The sequence below is a fragment of the Ranitomeya imitator genome, chromosome 5 (genome assembly GCF_032444005.1).
Source record: "Ranitomeya imitator isolate aRanImi1 chromosome 5, aRanImi1.pri, whole genome shotgun sequence".
NCBI classification, from domain to species: domain Eukaryota; kingdom Metazoa; phylum Chordata; class Amphibia; order Anura; family Dendrobatidae; genus Ranitomeya; species Ranitomeya imitator.
The window spans coordinates 674,267,478-674,292,969 of record NC_091286.1 but is presented as its reverse complement, the minus strand read 5'-3'; the positions used below and the strand labels follow the sequence as shown (position 1 = coordinate 674,292,969).

At 40.8% G+C, this 25,492-nt stretch overlaps 1 protein-coding gene across 2 annotated transcripts in view; it reads left to right on the top strand.

Moving 5' to 3' along the window:
- LOC138638767 (cytochrome P450 2K6-like) overlaps nucleotides 1-24,479 on the top strand; it is a 50,130-nt gene extending 25,651 nt beyond the window's left edge. For both annotated transcript variants that reach the window (XM_069728335.1, XM_069728336.1), the window contains exons 6-11: nucleotides 24-184; nucleotides 7,425-7,601; nucleotides 8,347-8,488; nucleotides 13,145-13,329; nucleotides 20,911-21,052; nucleotides 24,061-24,479. In XM_069728335.1, the coding sequence (XP_069584436.1) occupies nucleotides 24-184; nucleotides 7,425-7,601; nucleotides 8,347-8,488; nucleotides 13,145-13,329; nucleotides 20,911-21,052; nucleotides 24,061-24,239 (986 nt within the window). In that variant the 3' untranslated portion in view covers nucleotides 24,240-24,479. The remainder of the gene's footprint in view (nucleotides 1-23; nucleotides 185-7,424; nucleotides 7,602-8,346; nucleotides 8,489-13,144; nucleotides 13,330-20,910; nucleotides 21,053-24,060) is intronic.
- Nucleotides 24,480-25,492: the final 1,013 nt, after the last annotated feature.

The window sequence follows — 25,492 nt, the reverse complement described above, 5'->3', positions numbered from 1 at the left end:
ATTTTCTCTCTAAAAATTTCCAGGAAAACCATTCGAGAACACATTGATATTGAATGCAGCCGTCGCCAATATAATTGTTACCATAATATTGGGTCATCGCTTTGACTATGACGATCAGGCGTTTTTAAGGCTAATGAGTTTGACCAATGAGAACATAAGACTGGCGGAAAACCCAATGGTCTTAGTAAGTTCTTGTATATTGTCTATAGTCTTGTCAATTCATTATCACTGTAATATAAATATGCGCGATGAATGGGCTAGCAATATTGATCTTGGCCGCAAGAAGCTTTTACAAACTCTTTAAAAAAAAAATGGCACCACTATTGGTGAATGGTTAGGCCTTGTAGTTGAGTGAAGTCAGCTTACCTCGCCGCTGTGTTGTAGTGTGGTGTCCCGGTTGGTATCTTTCTGGAAGGGTGATAATCCTGCTGGCGATTATGGCCAAATGCGAACCATGAAGGAGGTAGGACTGGTAAATTCCAGCACTGCCATCCAGGTAAGGTAAAACTTAGATTTATTAGGTTAACAAAATATTAAAATGCTTTAAAAATAAAACATTACGTGTGCACATCAGGATGTATAGTGGAAGATATATATTATACAATATACAGCTCTGGCAAAAATTAAGAGACCACCACATGAAAACCCTGTCATGGGCCGCCCAATCTCCAGACCTGAACCCCATTGAAAACCTCAGGAATGTAATAAGAGGATGATGGATAGTCACAAGCCATCAAACAAAGAAGAACTGCTTACATTTTTGCCCTAGGAGCAGTGTGAAAGACTGGTGGAAAACATGCCAAGACGCAGGAAAGCTGTGATTAAAAATCATTGTTATTCCACAAAATATTGATTTCTGAACTCTTCCTGAGTTACATTAGTATTGTTGTTTATAAATGATCATAAACTTCTTTTCTTTGCATTATTTGAGGTCTGAAAGCACTGTTTTTTGTTTTTTACAACTTTGACCATTTCTCCTTTTCAGAAAAAAAAATACAAGATTTATTGCTTGTGAATTTGGAGACATGTTCTCAGAAGCTTCTAGAATTAAAGAAAAATTTACATTTTACTCAAAAATATACCTATAACGAGAAAAATCAGACAAACTGAATATTTTGCAGTGGCCTCTTAATTTTTGCCAGAGCTTTAAATAAATATAAATATATATATATATATATTATATTTTTTTTTTATTTATTAGCTAATGAACCCGTTCTGCGCCCGAATGGCGAGCATTTATATTGGTACTTAGTCTCCATCCTGGTATGTGCTGCTTCCATCCTGCGCCATAGTCTTGTCACGTGCTAGCACAGCTGATAGATGGGCATCCAGGGGTCGTTCATCTTCTCCTCATCCTCGTACAGCAGGTACCGCAGGAACTTGGAGAAGGTGATGTCGTCCCCCTTGGATGCAGCAGTGGGTGGCATTTCTCACTTTGTGGCAATGCTGCATGGGAATTCTTCCACGCAGCTGTGCCACAAGTGATAGTATGATCTGAACTGTATTCACAGCGGCGGAGGGATACAGTGCGGAAGTATACCTTTCGTCAACGTATCCTGTGGCCCCTGGAGTGCAGTTGCATCATCTGATGTTACAGCTCTCCATGGGAGATCGTCGTGGGACAATCGTATTAATTGGATTACGGCGGACATAGGGAGTATATTGTTAGTTTATTATGTTAATTTTTTTCAGGTGAGCGAGGGCTTCGGGGATTAGCTGTAGATGGTGAGTATGAACTATATACAGTGGGGCAAAAAAGTATTTAGTCAGTCAGCAATAGTGCAAGTTCCACCACTTAAAAAGATGAGAGGCGTCTGTAATTTACATCATAGGTAGACCTCAACTATGGGAGACAAACTGAGAAAAAAAAATCCAGAAAATCACATTGTCTGTTTTTTTAACAATTTATTTGCATATTATGGTGGAAAATAAGTATTTGGTCAGAAACAAACAATCAAGATTTCTGGCTCTCACAGACCTGTAACTTCTTCTTTAAGAGTCTCCTCTTTCCTCCACTCATTACCTGTAGTAATGGCACCTGTTTAAACTTGTTATCAGTATAAAAAGATACCTGTGCACACCCTCAAACAGTCTGACTCCAAACTCCACTATGGTGAAGACCAAAGAGCTGTCAAAGGACACCAGAAACAAAATTGTAGCCCTGCACCAGGCTGGGAAGACTGAATCTGCAATAGCCAACCAGCTTGGAGTGAAGAAATCAACAGTGGGAGCAATAATTAGAAAATGGAAGACATACAAGACCACTGATAATCTCCCTCGATCTGGGGCTCCACGCAAAATCCCACCCCGTGGGGTCAGAATGATCACAAGAACGGTGAGCAAAAATCCCAGAACCACGCGGGGGGACCTAGTGAATGAACTGCAGAGAGCTGGGACCAATGTAACAAGGCCTACCATAAGTAACACACTACGCCACCATGGACTCAGATCCTGCAGTGCCAGACGTGTCCCACTGCTTAAGCCAGTACATGTCCGGGCCCGTCTGAAGTTTGCTAGAGAGCCTTTGGATGATCCAGAGGAGTTTTGGGAGAATGTCCTATGGTCTGATGAAACCAAACTGGAACTGTTTGGTAGAAACACAACTTGTCGTGTTTGGAGGAAAAAGAATACTGAGTTGCATCCATCAAACACCATACCTACTGTAAAGCATGGTGGTGGAAACATCATGCTTTGGGGCTGTTTCTCTGCAAAGGGGCCAGGACGACTGATCCGGGTACATGAAAGAATGAATGGGGCCATGTATCGTGAGATTTTGAGTGCAAACCTCCTTCCATCAGCAAGGGCATTGAAGATGAAACGTGGCTGGGTCTTTCAACATGACAATGATCCAAAGCACACCGCCAGGGCAACGAAGGAGTGGCTTCGTAAGAATCATTTCAAGGTCCTGAAGTGGCCTAGCCAGTCTCCAGATCTCAACCCTATAGAAAACCTTTGGAGGGAGTTGAAAGTCTGTGTTGCCAAGCGAAAAGCCAAAAACATCACTGCTCTAGAGGAGATCTGCATGGAGGAATGGGCCAACATACCAACAACAGTGTGTGGCAACCTTGTGAAGACTTACAGAAAACGTTTGACCTCTGTCATTGCCAACAAAGGATATATTACAAAGTATTGAGATGAAATTTTGTTTCTGACCAAATACTTATTTTCCGCCATAATATGCAAATAAAATGTTAAAAAAACAGACAATGTGATTTTCTGGATTTTTTTTTCTCAGTTTGTCTCCCATAGTTGAGGTCTACCTATGATGCAAATTACAGACGCCTCTCATCTTTTTAAGTGGTGGAACTTGCACTATTGCTGACTGACTAAATACTTTTTTGCCCCACTGTATGTACTGTATGTTTTTGTTTTGTTTTTTTTCACTTTCAACACATTAGCCGGATGTGGATGATGGGACTACTACTGTCCCATCATTGGCTAATGTGTCAATCACTGTCACTGTAGCAGGCAGAGCCGGATGGGACTTGAAGTCCCATCGGACGATGCCTGCACACACACAAACACACAGCCCCGCACACACACAACCCCGCACACACAGACACACACAGTCACCGCCCATACTTCGCCCACACACTTCCCTCCTCCCAGGCCGCAGCGTTTCTCGCAGGGTGCTCTGTCCGCGGGGCCGGGACACAGTGGCGGAGATCACAGTATGCGTTCAGTGCTTACGCATACCACGATCTCTACCACGATCTCCTGGGCCACAATCCTCATCCCCGGTTGCATAACTCTGTGGAGTCCAGACTGCGCAGGCACGTCTCGCTTGCGCGGTCTATGCAGGCTTCGGACAGAGTGACGCTCCTAGCATTATATTATAGATAATGAAATCCAATCGCAATGTAATTTACGATGAGTCTAATTTATGCAGATAAGGTGTGTGACTGTGAAATCCTTAGTTGTAAATAACAGCAAGACAACACAAAGTATCTATTTTTTTAATATTGATCACAGCTAAATAAATATCAATATATATTTTATATATATATATATATATATATATATATATATATATATATATATATATATATATATATATATATATATATATATACATTTTTACACTTCATACCTTTTTGGGTATTTTGTGTCTAAGTGACGAATCCAGTATACTTCTCAAAGGGTTGATTATTTTTGCCAATTTCTTCCACGGATTGGATTCTTCACTTTCTCCACTCCAAAGAAAGAAAAATGTGATAAATCTCCTTGATGTTTCAAAGTGAAATGCTTTGCTGCACCTGAATATGTGCTTGTTGTTACTTTTTATACAGTATTAACAATATGTTCTGCAATTCAACTTTTGATTTTTGTTATTGTACAGCCAATATGCTTCACAGTACAGGCATGGCACTCAACACAGTAAACAAACAGAAATGCACAGCAGCTCTCTATAAAGGCCAAAGTATATGCAAACACTGAATACAGGAGATCTGGAATACATTGTTGCTAAATAAAATGTATTCCTCCCATCAGCCCAAGGGTTATTTTAATTAGTCATGGTTTCCACCTACTGTTAAGGACTGGCAGAACACACCAAGTATAGATGAAATGGAACTAGGTGCGTTCGCAGTCCGAGGTCCACCGTGCAGGTAAAAACCCTGCTGCTAGTAAAGACGGACTATATGGCGGTACTATAAGAATACACACATGGGTTAGCTTCACCCTGTGTGAAGGAAGCGACCCTGTTGCGTCACAGGACCGCGGTACCGCACATAGAGCGCAAGCAAGGAGTCACTAATCTCAAACCCGAGACTGAGGATTTGAGTTCAGAAGACCCCATGCGCTCGACACCGCAACTGGGGTGTCAGAGGAATATAAATAATAATATAAAGGCACAAGAGTGCGTGCGGTGCCGCACTGACGGACGCCACTAACCACCCAGGCTTGGGTCAGGAAAGCGCAGAGCAAGCGCACGGCGCCGTACTGGCGGACACAGCAACTGGTAGCTGTAATGTGTGTTACGTGCTGTTGGATAAGTCGGGCGCTAGATAGCAAACATACACTTTCCGCGAACAGTCATCCAATAGGGAGGGTTATTTAAAGAGCGACTTTCACTCACAACACACACACATATTTACAAGACAATACTAGCGCATGGCCGTGCGGTCATGCGCAGTTTATATAGTTGCAGCACAGGAAGCTGCTACCGAAGTTTTGCCCTTTCAGGACCTTCCTGGAGGACCAATGGAATGTGCTGCAGTACCTGAGCATGTGACCCTCGATCTCCAACGGGAGACCCTGCCCTGGGCATGCTCAGAGTGTGAAAATAAGGACTTAGTCTCAGAGAAGCCTGCTCGCCGCAGATCAGTGCAGGGTACAACAGGAGAGCCAGAAAAGGCAGCGGTAACCCTCTGCACAGAATCAGTCCCAGCAAGACGCTGGGAGCGACGCCTCCGCTGAGCAGACCCCACTGCGGCCGATGCAGAATGGGAGACTGCAGCAGACACGGATTGAGATTCCTCCTGTGCAGCAGAGGAAACTCGACTCCTAACACCTACCTATTTAAAATGTAGGCGTGTAGCCCAGGAGAGGCATGTTTGATAAGTATGAGTAGTTACCCATCAGAGAAGGGTCACCTTGGCATGGTTGATGGGTACACATGAATTGGCCAATTTATGCTCTAAGAACGTTCATTTTTGTATGTACATTTTATTTAGGAACAATTTATTCTATATCTCCAGTATTCAGTGTTTGCATATACTTTGGCCTTTATAGAGTGCTGCTGTGCTTTCCTTTTTGTATATTGTGCAGTCATTGCAGCTTGAACCTGTTCACATTGTAGGGAGGTGCTGGTCAGGTTTTTTTTTTTTGTTCCACTCTATACAATAACCTATGTGATGTGACTGAGTCAAAGTTTATAAATGAATAGATAGTGTGGATGGAGCCTAGGAGGAGAGTGAAGATTTTTCCTGTTGTCTGCAAACTCATTACACCATTCTTCGGCACCCTTGTAGAATCCTTTAAGTATGAAATGTAGATTATAGTTATTATTCAAATAGTTCTGAAAGGTTGGCACTATGTGGACCTCTCCCCTCCACACATAGCGACCATACCATACTATATTTGAAAAAATGGATTATCTTGAGTGAATATACAAGTTTCCTCCCACCATGCCATGAATAAAATTGCAACAGTGGGTGATCGTCCCCCACATGGCTCTTAAGTAAAGGATTTTACAAGTTTGCCAGAGATCGGTGCAATGTATCTGAGTTTGCAGACAACAGAAAAAAGCTTCATACACACTATTGATTCTTGTATAAACTCACATCACATAGTTTACTATATTCAGTGCCGCACCTGTAATGTGAAGCACGTTGGCTGTACAATAAGAAAAATCATGAAGAGAATTACATAATATATTGACAATATAAAAAGTAACAACAGCGCATATTCAGGTGCGGCAAATCATGTCACTTTGACACATCAAGGAGATTTATTCATATTCCGCGGGTGGTGTCGGCTCTCTATGGTTTTTCTAGAGATGGCAAAGTACAGTGTCTTCGTCCGATGTAGCTTTCAAAGCAGAGATTTCGGGGAGGAAGTGTTGGTGGTGCAAAATCAATTCTGGTTGAGTGCCAAGAAGTCGACACACAGGAGTTAAGCTGCTCATAATCATTGTTGGATTAATCCATCAATTTAACTGGGATTAAGCAAAAAGGAATCTTGAGACCAGTCTTCTATGGCAATGGTATCCAAGTACCCTGACCATGGTGGAATGTCTTGTTGGCACTTTAGGATCAGGACACACCAGCCTCGTCCCTCCAAATATTAGAACATCTATTTTTTTCCAAAACATCAGCCCTCTTGGGAATGAAAGAAGAAACATGTTGAATTTCAAAATGGCCTATCCCTCTTCCTCCCTAGTTAAATAATAACACATGTTGGATTCATCCAAGTCTGTTTATTTGTGGGGAAATCGGACTGCGTGCCATGTGAATGTCTAGTGGTAATGAGTCAAAGTTGTTGAAAATTTTCCCCCAAAAATGTCAGATTTGTTAAAGTCTCAAATTTTGGGGATTTGATTTGCAAGTTCCTGTAAAGTAGTACACATGACATTAATCATGTGCAACATGTCCATGTGACCATGTGAGGCTTGGCAAGCGCATCCGCATCTCCAACACAGACCAGAGGAAGCTTGCTGGGTAGTCGGAGGAGCAGGGTAGGTGTGTGTGTGTGTGTGTGTAGAAAAAGATAAAATATATATTACATTTTTTCTGTTTTTTGCTAATCCCTTCCCACCACTATGTATTCATATGGACTTGATTGACCAGTTTGAGTAAACCTTCTTGAAAACATTTTCAGGACATTTACTCATTTCAATTGTTTAGCTAAAATAAATCATAGCGAAAACTCTCTAGGAAAATGATGGGATTCATGGGAAATAACTACTTTGTTTTCTTCTGCAGTTATACAACACTTTCACATCTCTGATTCGCTGGTTACCAGGAAGTCACAGAAAAATGAATAGAAATTCTGAAGAGATCGAAAAGTTCTTTACAGTGACCTTCGCAAAACACAAAGAGCAGCTAGATGTAAACGATCAGAGGACTCTGATAGACGCTTTTTTTGTCAAGCAACAGGAGGTATTGTACGTCAGCTCTTCAGAATAGTGATTAAATTTAAACATTTACAAAGGCGAGAGATCTGCAAGTCTTTCGCGTTTTTTTTTTAAAATTGGGTGTAAAATGTGAAACAGGTGTCAGTTTACATCAGTGGGGGCTCTTGTCGTGAAATACCTATTTCTTTCTAAAACAAAGGGTCAGAAGGGATCATCTTAGTGCTGTGTCCTTTTTGTATCTCATATGCTCTCCTATCCTTCAAGAATGACAAGACTTTCTAATCAGCCTGTCCTCAGAGATGATCAAATACATCCAAGTGGAATTGAATTCTAATTGAATTTAACAAAAATTTGCAATTGTCATAATTGAGATTGTTTTTGTTTAAAAACAAAGAATCACTCTATTCACCTTACTGATTACCCCTGCAATTCATCTAGTCCTCGTTGCATCTTCTGATTCCACCTCTGTTTGCTTTGGAATCTTTGAGTCTTCTTTCACAGAGCCAGAATTCTGGGTGTTACTGTGTTCCGGAGGTTTCTGAACAGGCGTGAGAAGACCGAACATTTCAATGTGAGCAATGGGCGATCACGTCAAAACTTTTGTAAGACTGTAAAAGTAAATACTTTTTAGTGCTTGAGTTGCTATACCATCACCGTCAGAGGATTTTCTTGAAGACTTTGTGCCTAGTGCATATATTTATTATGTACTGCCTTTTTTAACTATGGTATTTGCTTTTTTCTGAGATTTGTATTTGTTTTAAATTTTTAAGGAAAAATCTGAAATTGCACCTTTTTTCCACAATGAAAATTTAACAGTGATTATTACCAACCTGCTTTTTGCTGGGATGGAGACAACCTCGACCACTCTACAATGGAGTCTTCTTCTAATGATGAAATATCCTGAGATACAAAGTAAGATTGCACTTATGAATTCTATGCTCAGAATTGTATACATGATTTTTGTTATTAAAAGAAAAAAAATATATATATATATATATCTATATATATATATATATATAATTGTCTAAGGGTCACTTCCGTCTGTCTGTCTGTCACGGGTATTCATTGGTCGCGACCTCTGTCTGTCATGGAAATCCAAGTCGCTCATTGGTCGTGGCAAAAACGCCCATGACCATTGCCACGACCAATCAGTGACGGCCATAGTCTGGCAGCGAAATGGCCGCTGCTTTACTGCCCTGCAGTCAGCGCTGACCGCTCACACCGGGTTAATGCCAGCGTTAAAGGACCGTGGGGTAATGCACTCTGTTAACTCAGCTATTAATCCTGTGTGGCCAACTTTTTACTATTAATGCTGCGTATGCAGCATCAATAGTAAAACGATCTAATGTTACAAATAATAATAATAAAAAAGAAAAAGTTATTCTTACCATCCGACATCGCCTGCTGTCCTCGGCAGTGCAAGCGGCAGGTTCCGGTGCCAAGGAAGCTATGCGAGAAGGACCTGCCATGACGTCACGGTCATGTGACCGCAACATCATCACAGGTCCTGCACTCATCCAACCCTGGGTCCGGAAGCTGCCGAGTGCACCTCACACAGGCGCCAGGACTTCAAGAGGCCTTCGGAAGGTGAGTATATGTTTATTTTTTATTTTAAGTATTTTTTAACCAAGCATATAGTGCCCACATTGCTATATACTACGTGGGCTGTTGTCGGTTCTCTTACATACTACGTGGCTGTGCACCATACTATGTAGCTATGCAATATACTATGCGCCTCTACAATATACCACGTGGCTATGTTATATACTACATCGCTGACCAATGTACTACGTAGCTGTGCAATACACTATGTGACTGTGATATATACTACGTGGCTGTGCAATATACTACGTGGGCTGTGCTATATACTACGTGGGCTGTGCAATATACTACGTGGCTCTACAATATACTGCGTGGCTTTGTTATATACTAAGTGGCTCTGCTATAAACTATGTGGCTGACCAATAAACTACATACCTGTGCAATACACCACGTTGCTATGTTATATACTACGCAGCTCTGCTATATACTACGTACGCTGTGTTACATACTATGTAGCTCTGTTATATATTACATAGCCATGTTATATACTACGTCAGTTGTGTTATATACTACGTCACTGTGCAATATAGTATGTAGCCTGTGCTATATACTACCTACATATTCTAGAATACCCGATACGTTAGAATCGGGCCACCCATCTAATATATATATAATTTATAATTAGATGGTAGCCCGATTCTAACACATTGGGTATTCTAGAATATGTATGTAGTTTATTTATGAAGATTTTAGAATAATACATTGAATACACAGGATTCAAATCCCACAGCGTGGTTCAAATCCCGCGCCAATTCGCGGCCGGACTGCGCCTGTCGCTGATTGTTTGTGGCTGGCCAGGTAGTATATTGCACAGCCACATAGTATATAACACAGCCCACAGAGTATATAGCACAGCCACGTAGTATATAGCACAGCCCATGGAGTGTATAACAGCCCACATAGCATATAACACAGCCACGTAGTTTATAACAGCCCACGCAGCATATAACACAGCTCATGTAGTATATAACAGCCCACGCACGCAGTATATAACACAGGCCACATAGTATATAACACAGGCCACGTAGTGTGTAACAAAGGCCACATATGTGAGCGCTGACTGGAGGGGAGTATGGAGCAGGCACTGACCGCAGGGAGTAAGGAGCGGCCATTTTGCCGCCGGACTGTGCCTGTCGCTGATTGGTCGTGGCTGTTTTGCCGCAACCAATTAGCGACTTGGGATTTCCATGACAGACAGGCAGACAGAAGGACAGAAGGACAGACAGAAAGACGAAAGTGACCCTTAGACAATTATATAGTAGTTATGTGGATATATATATATATATATATATACTAGATTGTGGCCCGATTCAAACGCATCGGGTATTCTAGAATATGCATGTCCCCGTAGTATATGGACAATGATGATTCCAGAATTCGCGGCAGACTGTGACCGTCGCTGATTGGTCGAGGCAACCTTTATGACATCATCGTTGCCATGGCAACCATTATGACATCTACGTCGATACTGTGCCCGTCGCTGATTGGTCGAGGCCTGGCGGCCTCGACCAATCAGAGACGCGGGATTTCCTGGACAGACAGACAGACGGAAAAACCCTTAGACAATTATATATATAGATATATATATCTCTCTATATATATATATATCTATCTATATATATATATATATATATATATATATATATATATATATATATATTTCTCTCTATCTATCTATCTATCTATCTATCTATCTATCTATCTATCTATATATATATATATATATATATCTCTCTACTGGGCTATAAGGCAAAAAGACGGATGGCACCGCCAGTGTTGCTGATTCCTGTGCTGTCAGTCATACCATACTTCAGGCTTAGCCTTATGACCCCGGGTGCTAGTCCAGGAAAACTGTGTCATAAATCCTCCAAAGAAAAGCAGATAGCACTCATTGGTCTTTTGTAGAAATTCCGCTCTTTATTTGTAGTATAAAAGCATGTTGGCCGGGGGAGTGAGGACGGGAGTGGGCAGAAGCTTGACGACTGCGCTGGCCATGCTTTCCCTGCAGGGGCGTAACTAAGTGACTATCTGGTCTTCACTAGAGCCTCTGATAGTGGAGATAGGCATGGGACATTAGGGTAGTCACCAGGCACAACTCGAGGACACTGCTTGGACAAGAGGAGGAAGTAGCAGAGCTGTAAGGTTTGCACAAAGCTGCTCTACTAGATGATCTGACACTGGGAGGAGCAGAGTGGTGCAGGCAGTGAGCAGGACAACTTACCACCAGCCATGCAAGTCACCGGCATGACAGTATATATGTGTTATATCTGCCTGTACAGTAAGAGACGTCCTGGTGGCTTTAATGTGAATGGCAGACTTAAATAATTTTGCTAGAATTTTGTAATAAAGTATTGGTTTTTTTTTGTGATAGCTTTTATATTTAAATTCAATCAAAGGTATGAGTAGATGCATCTGTACCAATGATTGGGGTAATGCCTACACTGAAATATGGCAGTTGTGAAGTGATACAATAGTGGAGTATGATGGTAGTCATAACTAGAGTTCAGTGAATTTGGTTCAATTACTGTTTAATCGGCAAGCCAACACACAGACTCACCATGTATGTGCTGTGACCGTGATACAGCTGCAACACATGCAGCCGCCGCTCCGGACAGCTGATCAGCCGGTGCGCTCCAAGTATCCGGGTTTCCTCTGCAGCTTATTAATAAGCAGGGACCAGATCAAATTTGCTCAACTCTAGTGATAACCATCATCAATAAATGAATACCGCACTAGGTTGACCATGAGTACATGAATACGGAACCCAAACCATCATCAGTAAATGACTTCAGCAGCAGAACCACCATCAGTACATGAATACAGCACTATTCTTAATTCAGTGATCAATTTCAACTCCCCCACAGCTCCCTCTAATACAATATACATTGGTGTTACATCAACCTACAACTCCTAGTATGTTCTTAATAAAGGGAAACTAGGAGTTGTTGTTACCAGGCATCATCAGACTGTAGACCTTTACAGAATCCCAGTACTGAATAGATACCCAGGTAGCATTACAAATAAACACTAACATCCATGTACCTGACATGATGATGCAAGGAAAAAAGGAGAGGAAATCAATGCAGATCAATTAGAAAGCAAAGAATGGCATGAAAGAAACAATATTGTAGAACAAAATAATAAACCTTTCATATACTGATGGTAGGAAGCCCCATAGTTACTTATTACACCCCTAAGTTATTACGGCTGTAAACAAAGGACACATAAAACACCATTCACCACCTTTTCCTCCATCCTCCTTCTCCCTGCAATTATCACAGAGCATGACAAGTACAATACCCCATATAAGTCAGAGTAATTTTCATTTCTTAATTTTATTAGATGCAGATGCTGTTGTGTAAAAAAAAAATTAAATAAAATAAAAAAGAGTTCAACAAAAAATGACACAGTGGACAATGTTGGATTAATAAAGAAAAAAACGAATTTCTTAAGGAAAAGGGAGACTAATTGCTAACTTGGATTTTTGACTGATTTAAAAGATATGATATAGACAAAGATGAATGAAATAATGAAATGCAAATTGAATATGTGGGTGTTTTTGAATTTGCTGAATCAATTTACTTTGCCACTTTTACCATTGTGTCAAAGGAAGATTAAAAGCAGATTTGCCCATAATGTCTTGCTGCTGTGACATAGTATAGAGCAGCCAATCAGGAGCGACTCTCATAGCCTTTATAAAAGCCGAGGAAGGGAATGTAGCTGCCATTTTGAGGTGAATCTGGATAGTGAGAAGGACATCACAGCTCTGCCAAACAGATAAAAAGAGAAACCATGTGACGGCACAGAAGTGACGAAAATATAATTGTGCCATACACATCTTACCAGGGCAATTTTAGGCTTTGGACTACTTTTCTGCAAATCAATTTTCTTGAGAAACAATGACGAATCTGACTAACTCTATTTTTGATATTGAGAATGTTCAACCAAACAGGCTTTTATTTTCAGAAAATGTTCAAAATGAAATAGAAAAAGTTATTGGATCATCTGTACCTCAATCGGAGCACCGGAAGTTAATGCCCTACACAGACGCCGTCATCCACGAGGTCCAAAGATTTGCCAACATCATTCCAACTAATGTTCCACACGCCACTGCCCAGGATGTCACATTCAAAGGATATTTTATACCAAAAGTAAGAAATTTAGAAAAAAAAAGTGATAAATAGTTTGATGTACAAATGTTAGTTTTCTTTCTTCGAATTTCGTTATAGACTTCAATTTCTCATCAGGCAAATTTAGTTTGTTGCCACAATATGCAAGAAAAATCCTCAACAGGATGTAATATATATCACAACCACTGGGTGGCCACACCTACACATACGATATCAACATTTCCTGACCTAGTACCATAGTGTCATGAGTTGTTTTTTTTTTTTAACTTCACTATATTATCATTTTTTTCTTGGTATATGTCATGTCAAGAGAAAAGATAGACACCTGAGTACAAGAAATACGTACATATTTTTGTTACTTCTGTAGTCTTTTTGAGGTCTCAACAAACATAAAATGTATGCCACATTCATACACCATGCCAGAAGTGCTTGAAAGTTGCAGGTGGGATCTCTGGCATCCTCACCCCATGCCAAAACAATATCGTCATCACCGTTCTCGCATATCGTCTTCTGCATTTAAAATCTACAGGGTGGGCCATTTATATGGATACACCTTGGTGGGCCATTTATAAAATTGGATCCAAAATGGCCGACTACAAAATGGCCGCCATGGTCACCACCCATCTTGAAAAGTTTTCCCACTCCCATATACTAATGCTCCACAAACAGGAAGTTGATAACACCAACCATTCCCATTTTATTTAGGTGTATCCATATACATGGCCCACCTAGAAGTTGTGGAAAGGGATTATTATTATTATTATTATTATTATTATTTATTGTCATAGCATCATTTATTCCATGGCGCTTTACATGTGAGGAGGGGTATACGTAATTAAAACAGGTACAATAATCTTGAACAATACAAGTCACAACTGGTATGTGTCAGAATTCAATAGACTTGGCTGCATGCAAGTGCAGTCACCTCTCAGTTGACATTTAGGGACCAATATAAATTAGCAAACAGGTCGGAGGCCTCAGTTCTCAAGGTAGTTGGAAATTCCATTTATTGCACATTTCTTACATATATTTGTGTTTTCTAAGGAAACAATGAAATTAAAAACCGTTCCATAGTTTTATAAAAATAGTTACCGTATATACTCGAATATAAGTCAACCAGAGTACAATTCGAGACCCCTCATTTTGCCACAAAAAAATGGGAAAACTTAGTGACTCGAGTATAAGCCTAGGGTGGGAAATGCAGCAGCTACTGGTAAATTTCAAAAGTAACTAGATGGACATTTCCTAAAGGAAATACATGGTGCTTGAACAGCGCTGCCAGCTTTACAGCAGTGTATCAGGTGTCGACTGTAAGAAAGTAACGTTAGATTAGAAGGTGACGAGCAGATGAGGAAGAACAGGCCTCACACAGTGAAACTGCCTGACAGACAGCTCTGTCAACCAATCAGAGGTCCGCTTTCATTTTACCTCAGCAGTTTCAAATATGAAAGCTGACCTCTGGCTGCTATGGACAACCAAAATAGTTTTACTCTGAGGCAATTTTTATTAATCAGGCAACTAACATTTGTTATAGAAATCAGGGAACCTTGTCTCATACATTTGTTATAGCAGTGCAGTGGTCCCTATTTACTCAATAAAATTGTACAATTAGTGGACTAGTAGGTACTTAAGGTCCCTTCACACTGAATGATACCATTGCAACGCTAGAGGGTTCAAGCACCATAAAAAATTTATATATTTCAGAGTCGGGTGTCGGGTGTCATAGTCAGAGTGTCGGGGTGTCTTGGTGTTGGGGTGCTGGGTGTCAGAGTCGGGTGTCAGAGTCGAGTGTCGGAGTGCCGGGTGTCATAGTCACTTTGTTCTGATGTTTGACTTTCATAAATGATCATGTCCTAAAATGGACATCATACATTTGCATAGCTGCCATCTTTGGAAGGTCAAGTTGGGGGTCATGGAAAGGTCGCCATTAATTCCTACGGGAATTTTTTTTTTTTAAATGCGATTTAAAAAAAAAAAAAAAACTACAAATCGGATCGACTCCAAAAATACATAGCACACCTGTCCCCACCGAGGGCTTCAAAACGCCGCCTGAACGGGGTCTCTTCGCCAAGCGTTTTGGGCTGCATAAGGCTACTTTCACACTAACGTCGGAATCTCCCCGTCGCAATGCCTCGGGCCGAGATTCCGACGCTAGCGTTTGATGCGCCGCACAATGGGTGCAGCGGATGCATTTCTCCGGCGCATCCCCTGCCCCATTGTGAGGTGCGAGGAGGTGGGGGTGGAGTTTCGGCCGCGCATACGCGGTCGGAAAAAGCGGTCCATCGGCAGCAAAAAACGTTACATTTAACGTTTTTTGCTCCCGGCGGTCTGCCAAAACACAGCGCAACCATCGCACGACGGTTGCGACGTGTGGCAATGCGTCGCAATGCGTCGCTAATGTTAATCTATGGGGCAAAAACGCATCCTGCAAACAACTTTGCAGGATGCGTTTTTTGCCATAAACAACGCATTGCGACGTATTGCAAAAATCGCTAGTGTGAAAGTAGCCTTATTTGCGGAAAACGCGGAGAAGAAGAATAAAATATAAGAAATCGGATTACAAAATGTTGCTTGAACCTAGGGGGTTCAAGCACCATAAAAATAAATACCAATAAAAGTAAAATTGATTGAGACATCAGTAGGTTAAGTGCTTTTGAATATCCATATTGAATCAGGAGCCCCATATAATGCTCCATACAGTTCATTATGGCCCCATAAGATGCTCCATATTAAAATATGCCCCATGTAATGCTGCACAAAGGTTGATGGCCCCATAAGATGCTCCATAAAAAAAAAAGCATACTCGCCTCTCGTCGCTGGGGGTCAGAGCAGGCGGGAACACTAACGCGCTGTGGGGGCCAGGTGCTGGAGTCGCTGCTGGCTCAGGCCACCGTCACTTGCGATATTCACCTGTCCCCATTCCACGGCCGTGTACCACTGTGCCTTCCGGGTCTCTGCAGTGACTGTTCAGGCAGAGGGCATGCACTAACCATGTCATCGCGCCATCTGACCTGAATGTCACAATCAGAGGACACGGAAGACCGAGCCCAGCAGTGGAATGGGGACAGGTGAATATGGAATGGCTCACCCTCCCCAAGTCCTACTCACCCCACCATAGAGGTGGAGCCGCATATTCATTACAGTAGTGAGCGGTACCATGTGACTGCTCAGTACAGGAAGAAGCTGGGGAGCCGGGGATCTGCAGGTACTGCGCCAGGAGTAGGTGAGTATATTTAGACAGCCCCCGCTCTCCCTCCCCTGCCGACCCCTGGGTATGACTCGAGTATAAGCCGAGAGGGGGACTTTAAGCCCAAAAAAATGGGCTGAAAATCTCGGCTTATACTCGAGTATATACGGTAATTCCACATGTGATAATTCATAGTTCTGATGCCTTCAGTGTGAATGTACAATTTTTATAGTCATGAAAATACAAAAATAATCTTTAAATGAGAAGGTGTGTCCAAACTTTTGGTCTGTACTGTATGTCACACAAAATACTTAATAAATAGCATTTCCCTTATGTCTACTTTACATCAGCACAATGTTGGAAGCACAATTTTTTTTTTGTTAAGTAGTTATAAAGATTGTAAGTTGAATCGGCAATTTCTAATTTTTCTAACAAAATTTACAAAACCATTTGTTTTGGGACCACATCACATTTGAAGTGACTTTGAGGGGTCTATATGATAGAAAATACCCAACAGTGACACCATTCTAAAAACTGCTCTCCTCAAGGTGCTTAAAACCACATTCAAGAAGATTAACCCTTCACTTCATTTCTCGTGAGGCACCTAATGTGGTTTAACTTTTTTTTCACAGAAAATATACTTTAGACCCAAACCTTTTTTATCTTCACAAGGGTAGCAAGAGAAAATAAACTACAAGATTTGTTGTGCAATTTCTCCTTAGTACGCCGATATCCGACATGTGGGGGAAATCTACTGTTCGGGCGCACGGCAGGGCTCGGAAAGGGATGGAGCACTGACTTTTTGAACGCAAAACTGGAATGCAATGTCACATTTGGAGTGATGCAATGTCACATTTGGCAAGCCCCTGATGTTTCTAATTAGTGGGAACTCCCCTTCCCCAAGTGATACCATTTTGAAATCCAAACCCCTCAAGGATTATATCCAGGGGGGTATAGTGAGCATTTTGAACCCACAGATATGACACAGAATTTGCTAGCATTAGGTTATAATATTGAATATGTTGTAATTAGTGTTGCGCGCAAGTGCTCACTATTCCAGTTTGCATCGAGTGCTCGGGTATGCATTGAATATGATGGGTGCTCAAATGACATGCTCAACTCGCTGCCCTGCATGGTTTGAGGCTGTTAGACACAAAAAAACATGTGGGGATCCACACTAATCCATGCATACCGAAGCACCTGATGCAAACTTGAGTAGCGGGAATTTGCACTACGCACTATCATATAGTCTTCTTATTTTTATTTTTTTTTTTTTTTTACATTTGAACCCCCCCAATTCTAACTCCAACCCTAACACCAATCCCCAGCCGTGACTGCAAAGAAAGGAAAAATTATATAGTTACATGGTTAACTAGGTCCATCAAGTTCAACCTTTCAACCTTTACAATTGCAATTTTTTATTTTATAAATTTTATCTAACAAAAGGGGATTTGATCTATCTCTTTTTTTACTTTGATCACTGATGGGATCTATCACATTGATTAAAATGAATCAATATGAAAAATTCCCTGTTGTTGATGGGTAGCGGCTGGCAAATCTGTTTTTCCTTGGAAGATGATGCAGAGGGCCGGGGGATGGAGCAGGAGGGCTCGGGGATGGCGGAGGTATCAGGGGGAATCAGGGGACACAATATTTCTTTTTTTCTGATTTGTTGGATCAAATCATTGGAGAGAGAAATTAATTTTAAATCAGACATTTTTGTGATTGCTGTTTTTTGGTGAATAACAGTCATCATATGACAGGGGTCTGTAAAAACTGACCCTGATCATGTTCTCCAGGGTCTCAGCTACCCCTGATTTTCCGATGCTGGGGGGAATTATTCCTTAGAGCTGTTAAAGTAGCACTGAGGAACAAGTACCCTTAACTGCCACCTATAAAAGGCATACTGGCTGTCATTAAGGGGTTAAAGTATTGCCAAAAGCACCATCAGTATCTTTAAGGGAACCTGTCACCCCCAAAATGGAAGTTGAGCTAAGCCCACCATCATTAGGGGCTTATCTACAGCATTCTGGAATGCTGTAGATAAGCTCCCGATGTAACCTGAAAGATGAGAAAAAGAGGTTAGATTACACTCACCTGGGCGGGCGGTCTGATCCAATGGGCGTCATGGTCCGGCTCCTCCCATCTTCTTATGATCACGTCCTCTTCTTGTCTTCAGACCGCAGCTCCGGCGCAGGTGTACTTTGTCTGTCCTGTTGAGGGCAGAGCAAAGTACTGCAGTGCGCAGGTGCAGGGAAAGGTCAGAAAGGCTGGACCACAGCGGGAACGCCCCTGGGTGAGTATAATCTAACCTCTTTTTCTCATCTTTCAGGATACATCGGGGACTTATCTACAGCATTCCAGAATGCTGTAGATAAGCCCCTGATGCCGGTGGGCTTAGCTCAACTTCCTTTTTGGGGGTGACACCAGATCCACCATCAGAATATATTTTGAAGCTGTACACAAAATGCGTGTCGAGGTACTGTGCAGTTTTGTCTGTCCCTGATCCTTTGATCCTGGCTTTTGATAGGTATGGGTCCTTTTCCAGTAATATATTCTAGTAGAAGCTCCGTGTTATGTGCTGTCATCTTTGAAAATAAGGTTATTTATTATGCTTATCATATTGATTATTTGATTAAGTTATTGTAGTTTGATTATGTATGGAGTTCCCTCATTATGCCTTGTGTAATTACAGTACCATATTTTTCGGCATATAAAATCTCCTTAAAAGTCGGGGGTCTTCTTATATGCCATGTGTTGTCTTATAGGGCCAGTGACTAATGTGCCTTTTGGGGGGGGTGGTCCCAATGATGACGAAGAGGGGGCGTCTCACAGGAAAGTGTGAGTGGAGTATCCCCCTATTACCTCATTGTAGCTGTAGCGTGGGGTCTCTGTGCTGGGGAGCGGCAGCGGCTGCTCCTCTTTGTGCCGCGTGGGTGCTGTGCTGTGGGGTGGCAGCTCCTCTTTGTGCAGTGTCAGGGCTCTGTGCTGTGGGGCGGCGTATCTTCGTGCAAAGTCGGGGCTCCTCCGGCATTTCCTCAAAGCCCGGAGGCACCGGCAGCTCCATTGCTGCGATGCGGTGGCCTCCGGGAAAATGGCTGCTCGGGGCGGCGCATACTTAGATTCAGATCTCGTCTCCCGAGATCTCGGGACGAGATCTGAATCTGAGCATTGGAGCTGCCGGTGCCTCTGGGCTTTGAGGAATTGGGAAATGCCAGAGGAGCCCCGACTCTGCACGAAGATACGCCGCCACCGCCCCACAGCACAGAGCACCCATGCGGCACAAAGAGGAGCCGCCGCTGCTCACCAGCACAGCACCCACGCTGCCACAATCAGGTAATAGGGGGATATTCCACTCATGCTTTCCTGTGAGATGCCCCCTTTCGTCATCGGGACCACTCCCCCCACCCCCCACCCACCATATACACATTGGTCTGCACCCGACGTACAAGACGACACCCGGCATATAAGATGACCCCCGACTTTTAAGAAGATTTTCAGGGGTTATAAAGTCATCTTATACGCCGGAAAATACGGTACATATTTTTTTTTTATGTATATATTTTTTGTAAACAATATTTTATTTGAGGATTTTTGTTATTTACCTAGCTTTTAGGAGCAAATTATAGATTTTTATTAATGCATTACCTAAATGCCATCAGTACATAAACACAGCACCAGAACCACCTTCAGTACATAAACACGGCATCAAGTTTAGTACAGCAATCAATTGCAATATGATGTCAGCCTCCACAATATTGGTATGTGTTTAATGATGGTAAGGCGATACAAGGCAGTGTAACCAGCCATCATCAAATTGCTGAAAATTCAGGAATCCCTATCTTGAATGGACAGTCAGTGTCACTAATAAACATTTACCACACATCCAGGTATCTTATAGGTAACATTATCTCTAATTAAAGTTGTTCTAATCACGATAATATATATGTACCTGATTTGGGATATATGTTTTTTAACATCCACAGCTCATCTCTGCAAACTTCCATTCTCTCATTCTCTGCTGCTTATCCAAACATGATGCCCTTTAAAATAAGTGTCCCTATAATTCACAGTCCAGCCAGAGGGACTCTACTTTCATAACTTTTTAATAAAAAAGACCATTTCATGCTTTTGTACACATTTTTGCATAGGATTAATTATAAGAACTATAGATGCTCATTGGATTATTCTGAAACTACAGTAGTAAGTAAAAATGACATTTTATGCTGAATGTGTTTTGTTGAAGGAATTGTTTTGTTTTATTGCAAAGTTTATTAAAATTATTAAACCTATTTTAGACTGAAGAAAGTGAATAATTTTGATTTATATAAGTCCGTAATTTTTTCTTTTTTTTTTTTTTTCTTCTTTTAGCCATATGTAGGAGGTCACAATGTTGATGTGTCTTGTTTTTGCAGGGCACATACGTTATGCCTCTATTGACATCCGTCCTTCGAGATGAGGCCTGCTTTGAGAAGCCAAATGATTTTTATCCGGGACATTTTCTCGACTCGAAAGGCAATTTTGTTAAGAAAGAAGCATTTTTGCCATTTTCAGCAGGTAATTTGATACAATATTCCATTGAAATGGCAGAGAAGCTTTAGTACATACAGTCTACAGCGTGTCCATCTATGCAGGGTGGATTATGTCCATATAATTTAGATTACTGGTAGTAATGGAAGGATGAGTATTGCACCCTTTATTAATAAAAAAAAAAAAAAATGTGTGTGTGTATATATATATATATATATATATATATATATATATATATATAAACACAGCAGTACATGAATCTAGGCCATGTGAAAACACAGACAAATATTCAATATGAATTATACTTTTCAAAAATATTTTTCACAAATTTTTTCAAACATTTTTTTTTCATAAAAACTTACAATAATAGATGAAATGAAGATTCTTAGCGCATAAATTGGCCAATTCATGTGTGCCCATCAACCACGGCAAGGTGATCTGCCTCTGATGGGTCCTACTCTAGCATACATGATGCAGCTTTTTTTCTCTATTTAGTTACTGGATGCTGGCTGCCTCCAGGCTGATCGTGCACTCCTCCCATTGACCTTGCAGGTGGCGGTAATCAACTCTACCTGCCCATAAATTGTAGGTTTAGCCCAGAGTGAAATGTTTTGTCCATAGTTGTAGGCTGGTGGCCCAAAAGTGGCATGTGCAGTAGAGTAGGACCCATCAGAGGGAGATCACCTTGCCGTGGTTGATGGGCACACATGAATTGGCCAATTCATGCGCTAAGAATCTTCATTTCTTCTATTACTGTAAGTTTTTAAGAAAAAAAAATTTGAAAAAATTTGTGAAAAATATTTTTGAGAAGTATAATTCATATTGAATATTTGTCTGTGTTTTCACATGGCCTAGATTCATGTACATGTGCTGCTGTGTACTTTTTTATCTATATGATGCAGCTTGCACGTGTTCACAATAGGAGTGCTTATTGGCTTTCTCTCTCTCTCTCTATTTATATATATATATATATATATATATATATATATATATATATATATGTGTGTATGTATATATATATATATATATATATATATATATAATTATTTTTTTTTTTTCTAAAAAAAAAACATAACCTTGGTGCTTAGGTTACTATTGGCCACCCCTGAGCTCTTGATGTGAAGACAGGGGCTCAGAAACTTAAGTTATAGGCAATCTATAACACTATCTTAATCTTAAGCACACTAGCATTTATGAACCAGTCAAGGGCATCAATATGCAATGAAAGACCATGCCATCTCCTTCCCTTAGTTTTTACAGTAATTTACATCTCACATGTCAATTATTTGTGTGGCAGAGTTATGGAAGAGAGGAATGTAATTTAATATAGCATGCAAACGTTTGGGCACCCCTGGTCGAATTTACGATTATAGTAAACAGTTAAGCAAATTGAAGATGAAACGATATCTAATAGGCCTAAAGTTATATATGGCACATTTCCTTAGCATAGTAGAATTATAATCAGAATGTTTTTTATTTATTTATTTTTTTATATTTTAGAAATTACAAAAAAAAAAATAATGGGCCGGTTGTAAAAGTTTGGGCACCCTGCATGATTAAAACCTAGTATCACTGCTTATAAAAACTTTTTGTAGCCAGTCAAGAATCTTACTATTCTTGTTCAGGAATTTTCATCTATTCTTCCTTGGAAATTTTTTTTCAGTTCTGTGAGATCCCTAGGTCATCTTTCATACAATTTGAGGCTTAGCTGCAATGCTATTCAGATCAGGGGACTGTGAGGGCTATTGTTGTACCTTTAGTTTGTGCCTTTTGATGTAACCTATTCTGTACTTTGATGTGTGTTTAGAATCCTTATCGATTTTGAGAAGCCATACTCTTTTCAGCTTTAGCTTTTTTTACAGATGGTGTTATATTGTCATCAGGAATTTGTTGAAATGCAATTGAATCCATTGCTCCCTCTACCTATGAAATGATCCTCGTGCCATTGGCTGCAACACAACCTCAAAGCACGATTGATCCTCATCCATGCTTAATGGTTGGGAAGATGTTATTTTCCTGAAATTCTGTGCCTTTTTTTTCTCCACCCAAACCTTTAAACATTGTAGCTAAAGATTTCTACTTTAACCTCATCTTATGTTCTTTTGCATACTTCTGATGCTGAATTTTATAGTGAGGACACAGGAGAGGTTTTCATCAAATGACTCTTTGATGAAGGCCATATTTGTTCAGGTCTCTCTGAACAGCAGAACAATATTTTACAGCAGAACAATATATTACAACTCCTGAGTCTGTTACATATTTCTCGGGGTCTTTTGCAGTCAACCAGGGGTTCTGGTTTGGCTCTCTACAAGCAGCGCTCACTGAAAATTTGCTTGGTCTTCCAGACCTTGTCTTGACCTTCACTGTTCCTGTTAACTCACATTTCTTAATTAAATTTCTAGCTGAAGAAATGGCATCTTGAAAATGAAAATGATTTGCTCTCTTTTTAGAACCTTCTCCTGTTTGGTGGGCCTCTACCATTTTCATTTTCAGAGTGCTAGGCAGCTGCTTCGAGAAAAACAATGGGACCCCTTTTTTTAGCAAAAGGTTAGAGGAGGCTGGGCTTTTATAACCATGGGAAATTTTCATCACCTGGCCCTTTCCAACAATGATGGTGAACAAAATTTACTTTATTGGCCTTAAATACAAAGGAAATGTGTCATCTTTAACTTTAGTCCTTTTACAGATCATTTCATCTTCAATTTGTTAACTGTTTACAGTAACAGTAATTTTTTAACCAGAGTGCCCAAACTTTAACATGCCACTGTGTATGGGTACTATATATCCGTGTAAGGCCGGGATCACACATACGCGAGATACGGCCAAGTCTCGCAGGTGAAAACCCAGCTCGAGCGCCGGCAATCCGGAGCAGAGCGTGCAGCTCCATGTGTTGCTGTGCGGCTTCTCGCTCCGCTCCGGAGTGCCGGTGCCAGAGCTGGGTTTTCACCTGCGAGACTCGGCCGTATCTTGCGTATGTGTGATCCTGGCCTTATAGAGAGTCTGATTTCCACTTTTTTTTGTGTGTGTTTCTCCAGGGAAGAGAAGTTGTGCCGGGGAGAACTTGGCTAAAACGGAGCTGTTCCTCTTCTTTACAAGATTGCTGCAGAAGTTCACATTTCAGCCTCGGTTCGGAGTGGAGTTGGACCTCACCCCGGCTCTTGGGTTCACAACATCTCCTTTGACCCATTTTACTTGTGCTATATCTCGTTCTTAAGCACCAGTCTATAAGAAAGAAGTCAAAGTATGAAGAGATGTTCCAGTTTAGCATTGTTCATAGTATGTGTATTTGCCAGCCAATGTTTTCCAGGGATGCAAGGAGTGGAAGCTGCGTCCCAACTAGAGAACCAAGACAGGAGATCACTTCTGCACACCAAAACTCTGCTAGCGACCATAAAAAAAAATTTTTTCTGAGTTCCTTTTAATTTTATGAATTAAAGGAAGATCTGAAACTTAATTGCTTTTTTTTTTTTTTTATTGGGTGACTCGAGCTCCACTGAAATGACCAATAGAATACAGTGGAAGTGAGAAATTCACTTCCTGTCTTATCAGAAGCTCCTGCCGCAGCTTCCTCCATATTCTCATTGATATGTATCAAACTATAAAGCTTCCTGTATATTTAGTAGGCAGATGCATAGTTTGAAGTTCTTACAGCCCAATGGAAAATCTATACAAGGGCCACCCCCTATTATGTGCTATTAATCATTAATGGCATGTTTAGCTTCTTCGTAATTGTACTGACATTGAGAATTGCCAGGTCTTTTTTTTTTCTATGTAGTGAACAAGTTTTCTGGAATTTATTTTAGTTACCAATTGTGTTACTGCACTTGAAATATTTTTTTCAAGCTTACCAGTAGATTTCATTGCATGATAAAATGATTGGGGTCAAAGTATAACTTATCCAGCAAAAAATAAGCACCCGTACAGCCTTGTGGATGGAAAAGTAAAAAAAGCTATTGCTCTGGTAAGTAAAGGAAATAATGAAAATTGAACGTCGGGAAGGGGTTAATCATATTGTATACATCTTTTTTTATTGCCATATCTATACTGAGAATAAAATTAAAAAAACTGACTGGCAGGAAAGCATCATACAAAAGTTGTGCCCTCATAATCTGCTCTAGTATAGAGGAACATGGATGTTTCTGTTTATATAGAGGATAATTACTGGCCAGTCTATAAATCAGAAGCTTTGATTTTCAAAATTCTATCTAAAACCCAATAAGCACAAACATGTTATAGTCATACTTTCCATAGTTCAATATAGTCCCTGATTTGTCAGGACTGGTCCCTATTTACTCAGTTGAATAATTGGTTTAAAATATCCTTGAGGGTGATGAAACTGATGACATAGTTAGTTTTTCGGATGTTGAAAAAAAACTGATCCGTCGCAGGTTGTGAAAAACTGATGCGATGGATCCGTTTTTTTGGACGGATCAGACTAGCAGATCCAGCTAATTGGCTCTTAAAAGA